This window comes from Triturus cristatus, chromosome 4_2 (genome assembly GCF_964204655.1).
Source record: "Triturus cristatus chromosome 4_2, aTriCri1.1, whole genome shotgun sequence".
NCBI classification, from domain to species: domain Eukaryota; kingdom Metazoa; phylum Chordata; class Amphibia; order Caudata; family Salamandridae; genus Triturus; species Triturus cristatus.
In genome coordinates, this window is record NC_140586.1 from 270,315,284 (window position 1) to 270,322,949 (window position 7,666).

A 7,666-nucleotide genomic window follows, 5' to 3' on the forward strand; every position below is an offset into this window, starting at 1 on the left:
AAGGCTGAGTCCTCCACCTCAGCTCTGGTTAGAGGAGCTCCTGTGACTTAAACCTGCAAGGCAATTACATGATCCTCTCTCCATACTTTCGCCAACACTATTGCTTTGATTCAGAAATTAGGAGAGATGGTCCCTTTGCCTTGTCTGTCCTTCACAGCTTTCAGATTTAATAATCCAGTCCCACCACACTAGGGGAGTATTGCTTTGGAGTCTATTCAAAGGTTTCCATCAGATCAAAAGGTTACTCACCTTCGGTAACAATTTTTCTGGTGGTTATTCTAACTGCAGAATGCTCACCACCCCCACTCCGCCTCCTCCCGTTTATCAAAGCAAATCCTGTGCAAGTTTTAACAGGCAACACAACTGCTGTGTCGTACTCCAACAAACAGGGTGGTGTGGGGGTCATTTGTGCTGTTTTAACTCTGTAGTGCCGGCTGGACTTTCAGGGAATTTCCTTGACAACCATCTGGAAGAGTCCTTGAACGCCAGGGTAGACCAGCTCAGAAGACTGAAGCTAGCTTACCACAAGTGGCGTGTGCACCCAGAGAGATAGTTTAAGGCATCTTCAATCATGTTTGGCTTGCTTTGGATAGATTTTTTTCACTGCTGCAGAGAACACTCATTGTCAAGCATGTTTTGCTTTAGAGTTTCTGCCGCAAAGTTTTCTCCAGGATGCATTCAACCTTCTGTGGGACTCCAATCTCCTGTATGCATTCCAACCTCTTCTATTTGCTTGTTCGAGTTCTGTAGAAGGTAAGGCGGGACCGGGTTCAGCGGATTCTTATAATCCCCGACTTGGCTTGGACAATCTGGTACTGCTGAGTCAGAGCATCTGCCCCATGTTTTGCCTACTTCTTCGGGAGCGGGAGGGCCTGCTTTCCCAACAACATGGCAGGATTTTACATATGACCCTGCAACTCCTTGTGTGGAAACTGAGCGGAACCAGCTGAGGAGGTTGTCTACCCGAGGAAGTAGTGGATGCCCTCTCGGCTGCTCGCAATCTATCCACAAATCGATCTATTCTAGATGTTGGGCTGTTTGTGGCCTTTTGCGAGGACTGTCCAGTCAATCTGCTGCAGACTACGCTTTCTGAAGTACTTCAGATTTTCCTTCTTGGGCATGACTAGGTCTTTCTGTGGGCACCATTAAAGGTTATTTGTTAGCCCTCTCAGCATTTCTGTTTGCCTGATCTCACCCTCTGTTTGTCACTACTTGTATTACATATTTAAAAAAACGTACATATATGTTTTCTCTTGCTCCTTGTGTGATGACAAATGGTGACCCAAATTTGGGTCTGTCTTATTTTTATAATGCGCATGCCTTTCGAGCCTATGCACAGTTGCTGTTTAAGGTTATTGATCCTTAAGTCAGTCTTCCTCATTGTAATTACTTCAGTAATCTGTGTCAGTGAACTACAGGCACTGCTGGTGCATCCACCATATACCACCTTGTTTCTGGTCAGAGTTTTGCTTTGGACTATGGCATCCTGTCTGCTTAAGGTGGTTGAGGAGAAGCTTCACTGGTTGGACCCGTAGAGAGCCCTTTCTTTTTATGTTCATCAAACTAAGGAGCACCGAATAGACGATAAACATTTTGTGTGGTTCTCTGGTGCAGAGCAGGGTAGAAAAGTACAAAAATGGACCTTGTCAAGATGGATCCTTCTCTGTATAAAAATGTGCCATGCCCTGGTAAAACAGAGCCATATAAGGGCATTTGGGTTCATTCTAACATCTAAGGCTGCCATTATGGCTTTGGCCAGGGTCGTTCCAGTGCTGGACATGTGCCAGGTGGCTTTGTGGGTATCTGTCCACACTATCAACCAGGCATTATTAACTCACAAGCCCGCTCCGTTGTACTGCATTTTCTAGGGTAAAGTCCACTCCTCAGGCCATCCACCTTTTTGTGAGATAGTGCTCGGTGTCTATTCAAATGGTGAGGAATTTGTAGTTCGAAGTATCCATCAGAAGGTGCACTCTTTCTGGTGGGTACTCCATCTAACCGCGAATTATTCATTGCTCACCCTATTTCCTAATCTGTTACTAACGCTCCTCCTGTAAGGACATGAAAAGCTTTGTGTGTTAACCAAGGTAACATGCAGGGGTATGCTCTTTATTCTTTGTGCTGTCACTTTTGGACACCCCTATCGGTGTGCGGGAGCTATTTCTGGAAAAAGTTTACTGATTCAGTCTGGTGCTTGAGGGAATTAAAAAGATAACAAATCTGTAGTAAGGTCGAATTTTCACTAGAAAGAGCATTACTGAAGAAAAGTAACTTTCTTATCTGGGTCATGCTCAAGGCACTATAACAAAAAATCTTAAGAGAATGACCTGCAAAAATTGCTAGATAGAAATTATTTAGAGTTCTGAATGAGAAACCCAAACATGTATAGATCCTACAAAGGTGCCAGAAATTGATCCGCATGGTATCTACTACACCAGCTAGTCCACCTAGACCAGTGAGAGTAATAGTCATTTGTAGTTCTGGATCTCCGGATTCTTCCCAATATGAAGTAACTTTAGTCTAAAGTTCTAGGCGTTCATAGGACTTTCTCAAACTCTGCAGGGTTCCAAATGAAGACACCGCTGTAGAGTAGTCCTCATTTGTCAGCGAATCTGACACCTGACAGAAGAACTGGTTGAGAACCCAGAGATCTTGAGTAGTGTTGGGATCCTCTCTTGGCTTGTGGAAGGAAAGCTACTCTGACTGAGGCCAAAATTCTGGAAACAATATCTTGGGCCTTAGCAAGCACAGTAAGAATCAACTGAATATTTCCAAAGTCTAATCTAATGGAACGGGGTTGGTCACTCTTGCTTCGAGAATCTGAGTGTTCTGTCTCTGTGGACAGGTCTGTAGGCACCAAGGACATCTTAATCTAGTTAAGGACACCACTGCCATTTAATGAAATGTTAGCTATCTAGGGCACCAATCTCCTTCTACATTGAACATCCATTCAATTTAACTTACCCAGAAATTAAGTTGGTCTTGCAAATATCCTAAATTGTTAATCCAGGTGTGAAAGTACCATTGGACATGAGTTGGTCAATTTTTCAATCTACTACATATACCATCTCGAGAATCTTTCTTTCCCTAATCTGATAATCCTGAATGAACCTGTTAAACTCTCTGGAGCTCTGTCATTTCATACTCCAGTTTTTGCCATTTCTAAGCTCTTCAGATAACCGGTTTTACTCTCGCTTATCCAAATGAGATTCTGTTTATTGCCCTCTGCAGGATGGCAGTCTGAGTTTCTTTCGAACTCTTGAGCTACAGATCAGACCAGTTACTAGCAGTGACCCCTAAACTCACTGAGCCATATTCCCAGCATAGATTAGCCCTTCTTAAAGGTCAGTGCTAGCAAGTCCTTCAGGAGATAATGGCTGCACAGACTATAGAGTATTGCTTCAATTGACTGTTCGAGAAGGCCAAAAACTGTCGTAGGTTATTGTGGAGAACCTTTGACAGGAGAGTGAACCAATCCTTTGTACACTGCACCATTTTGATGATGTGATTAAGGAGGCTGACCTCATCCGGATCTCTTATCCTAGAAACATGGGCACCTCTAACGTGTAATATGTTGCTTTTAACACCCTGAATGCATACTTAAGTTGCCTGAAATCTGGTCACACTTAGAACACCTTCTGGAGTTTGACGGTGTATGTTTTTGAAGTTGAATGATATGCAGTTATAAATAGTTTCAATAATTGCATAACAACACAGATGGATTTGTGCTAAGATGGTACTTCTTCAGAGCCAAAATCTAGTTGCTATTTAGAAAGAAAAAATCAGTTTGAGCAAGATGAGACTGAACCTAGTTTATAGCCAGTAGGTAATCCAGACACCTGTCAAGAATTTTAGTTTCTTCTACAGAGTTTCTACAGAATTTGCTGTGGAGATATATCCCTGTGTTCTCTACTGTGCTGACAAATGACTACCCTGATATTTCAGATCTGAAGAATCCGACCTGTTGAAATTAATGTTTCTTTTTAGGTTGGGTTTGTGAGTTCTTACTTGATGAATGTATTGCAGGTGTTGTGTGTGTGTGTGTGTGGGGGGGGGGGGCGGTTTTGGAAGAGACATCCCCACACCTCTTTCCTCTTCCCCGCCTAAGAGCTGCACTCCCTTGACAACTTCCCCTCAAAACCATTCTGTCCTTTTGTATATAAATTTTAAACCTGTATGCCTAGATTTTCTTTAGGCCCGTTCGAACTTTAATCTTAAATTCCCTCTATGCACCACTACCTCTCTATAATACTACCTTTTCCTCTCTGCTTGTGTTTCCCATAACCCTTACCTCTTTACAAATGTTTTGTCCACTGTCCAACCCCAACTTTTTCCCCCTTTTCTGTCCGAGGCCCCTTAAAAATGGAAGACACTATAGCAGAATCATTTTTGTCTGACATCTTTTCCTGTTCTTTTTACTATTTCAATAAATTTTACTTCCAATTTCTAATGTTTGTTTTAGAAATTGTTGAAAGTTGTCTTCCCTTTTTTTTGTTGATTCGCACCCTTTCCGATGCAGAACTTTGTCCTGGTCTATTGGGGAAAAACTTCTTGCAAATTTTAATAATTATATTTATTGGTATCTTGATTATTTATCAGATTGATCTTTATTCAGAGTGTTTGTCAAGTAAGCATTTGGTGGGTAGATTTTTAGTCCATGGTTCCATCTCCAAAAGGTGAACGACTAGAGAACTGCTACGCTTGCACGTGGTGTAGAATTCTTTTCACTGCAATCTGACATTAATCTGTTTTTAGTTTCATTTTTTGATGTGCAGCGCATTTTCTGATATCCTTAACTGGTAAAACATTTCAGTAGGCCATCTGAGAAAAGACAAGACGTTTAATACCTTTAGGAAGTGCCCAATATTTATGTCCCAGAGCCCTTCGCTCCATCTCTGCCGCTCTGATCAATCAACTTTTCTTCAAGAGGATGCAACTGGGAGGCAGATGTCTAGATGGTCATGTGGGCAGAACACCCTTAATCTCAACCTGAAAGCTGAACACAGCTATTTGAAGTTCAGGAAACTCATGAACACTGAACTCTGCAAACGTACTTTAATTAAATTCAGCACAGGGGTCATAATATAATTCTCGGTTATCTGACCCTATTGGATTCTAAACGGTCCTATCTAACCTGCTGCTTGAACTTACCGTTTCAGCACACTTGAGTAAGTAACTGAAATGAGACATGCAGCGCTTTTCAAAACCCTCAGTAAATAAATAAACATGTAATACAGCCATTGTAGTAATCTGTGTGTAACCTGAAGGTCACAAATTAGAATCTTGGCAGCTCTCTGGGCTGTTGACCCTTTGTGGTTGGTGGAAAAATACCCTTTAGTTGGCTTAATGCAACACCTGTTATTACAGCACTTTTAAACGTATAGAAAACAACTATATACTCCACCACTTATTGTTTTAAATGTAACTTAAATGAGCGTCACCCTAAAAAAAGCCAGTATTTAGAGCAGTCCAAAAAATGTTAGAAACAATGCTCGCCTTCTCAGCTCTGCTGTTTACGAACAAAAATGGTTTAGGTATAGTATAATCATTTAGCTCACATATAATATAATATACATTTTTTTTATTTGTTCAGGATTGTGGGCCAGCTAAAGAGTACCTGTAGTGTTGTTAATGTTTCTTCTCACGGAGTATACAAGCCTTGGAAATTTTGTATACATTTGGGCGAAGCAGTTTTAATAATTGCTATATTTTACTTTTCTGTCCCCTCGCAGTACTATTTGCACATGGATGGAAGAGGCAACTATGAATTCAAGCTGATCACCGATGACACGATTGAGTTTGGCTCTTAACCTTTGCACCAATGCCACTTGATGCAATAGATCAACTCCATCAGTGCAGTCAACGCTTAGAATCTGAAATACATTGTAAATTAATCATACAAAACTTGTTTTTTAATATTTTGACTAAATATAGTATAATTCAGAACAATTCAAGTTCTGTAAATGGTTTAATTTGTAGAATATTGTTAATTTGTGTATATGTTGGATTCTTTATTCTTTCTGTACTAAGGATGTCTTTATTTTTGTTGTCAGAAAACTGCCTAAATTAAGTTGGACTCCAATCACTGTTACTAGATTCACTTTTAAACATGAACTATTTAGGTCATCGAGTTTGAATTGAGTGAACCCATCTGTGCTTAGGGTTGACATCTACTCCTGTGAGTGGGTCTGCACTTTTTTTGTCTGTCCAATGTCTTTGAATACTGGCACTTAAAGCAGAGAGCTGACTTGAGAACAGGGGGGAGTTTAACTCCCGCCCGTTTTCCTGTCCACTGAGCGCTAGACTGATTATTTATTTACTGTCCCATATCTTTCCAAAGTGGCAGATGTTTCAGCTCCCTCCATTCCTTGAATCGCGTTTTGCTGCTTCCAGCAAGATGGGTCTTCTTTTGTAGAAGAAATTGAAACGTATTCCTTACATTCTTAAGAATGGTATGCAGCACAGTTGTACAAGTGGACTCCAGTGGCCACGGGAAGTATCTCCATGAGTCGCTTTTTTTGTGGTGGTACGCGAGGAAATATCAACGTGTGTATGTTGTTCAACTCATTCTGCAGTATTCCCATAGTGGAGAATGTCTTTCTTCTGCTGACTACTTGACTAGGTCGGTCTTAGCAATTCCTCCGTCCCAATTGAATAGCATAATTATTTTTTTTTTAAAAAAACACTTGCTCTTGGTAGTGGGTATACTGAGGAGTTCAGATATTTGTGATGTCTTCTTACCATGACTGGGGACTTTGTAGGTGGCAGCTCCGAGGAAGAACCAGAAGACCTTTCTGCACAGTCATTCCTATGCTTGACCTGTGCAGTGCTTCTGCTCATTAGGGTGATAAACATTCTGTAGTGAGCCAGACAACCTGACTGTTGGCAGGCTACATCCTTTATTGTGTTCAGTCCCCCGCCCTTGCAGTAACTGCAAACCATTCTCTTATATGCATGGAGAGATCAAGTCCTATACAGTGGCTTATGAAATAGCCATTCACAATAGAAACCATTTTGTATCCAGTGATCCTAAGTGATTTTAATATTGCTATTGTTGCATTTGATGTCACTTGTGACCTTCATTGGAAAAAGGGTACGCTAGCAAGATTTCTGTGTACATAAATTTCATGTGATTTAAGACACATTTGTGGTACAGCCACCTGCAAAATAACCAAAATTCAATTGCCTGGGAAGGACTGACCCATTTGTATTTCCACCAAGCCTACTTGAAATATTTTTATGATTGTTGTAATGAAATGAACACATCTTGAAACAAATTTCGATAATTTTACTAATATTTCTATTCTGTTGAATTGAAAAACATTTCTACAATATAGTAAACCATACACTGGAGGTATGGTGGTAATCGTGTGGTGTCCACACACGATATAACATAGAAATGCACTACATGATGGCATGCACTGAATATGCAATAAATTTGTCCTCTGAATCTTTTAAGCTCAGTATCCGTTTTCTTTATTGTGAACAGGAGAGTCACCTGCAGAATGTTTGGCACCTAATTCAAAAACTTGAACAATAGCCGGATTAAATTTGGCATGAAATACTGAAATGTGGTTGGCTGTTTTCCAAACAATCATCTTTGAAGCATTCTACATGTATGTTGCAAATATTTTGAGATTGTGATCAGTTTGAAGAAATTCACGTC

The 7,666-nt window shown here is 40.6% G+C and overlaps 1 protein-coding gene across 1 annotated transcript in view; it reads left to right on the forward strand.

Moving 5' to 3' along the window:
• Positions 1-7,458, forward strand: part of ABCD3 (ATP binding cassette subfamily D member 3) — a 310,675-nt gene extending 303,217 nt beyond the window's left edge. Inside the window, exon 23 of the mRNA XM_085601490.1 lies at positions 5,733-7,458. Within this exon, the coding sequence (XP_085457616.1) occupies positions 5,733-5,810 (78 nt within the window). The 3' untranslated portion in view covers positions 5,811-7,458. The remainder of the gene's footprint in view (positions 1-5,732) is intronic.
• The last annotated feature ends 208 nt before the right edge of the window (positions 7,459-7,666 follow it).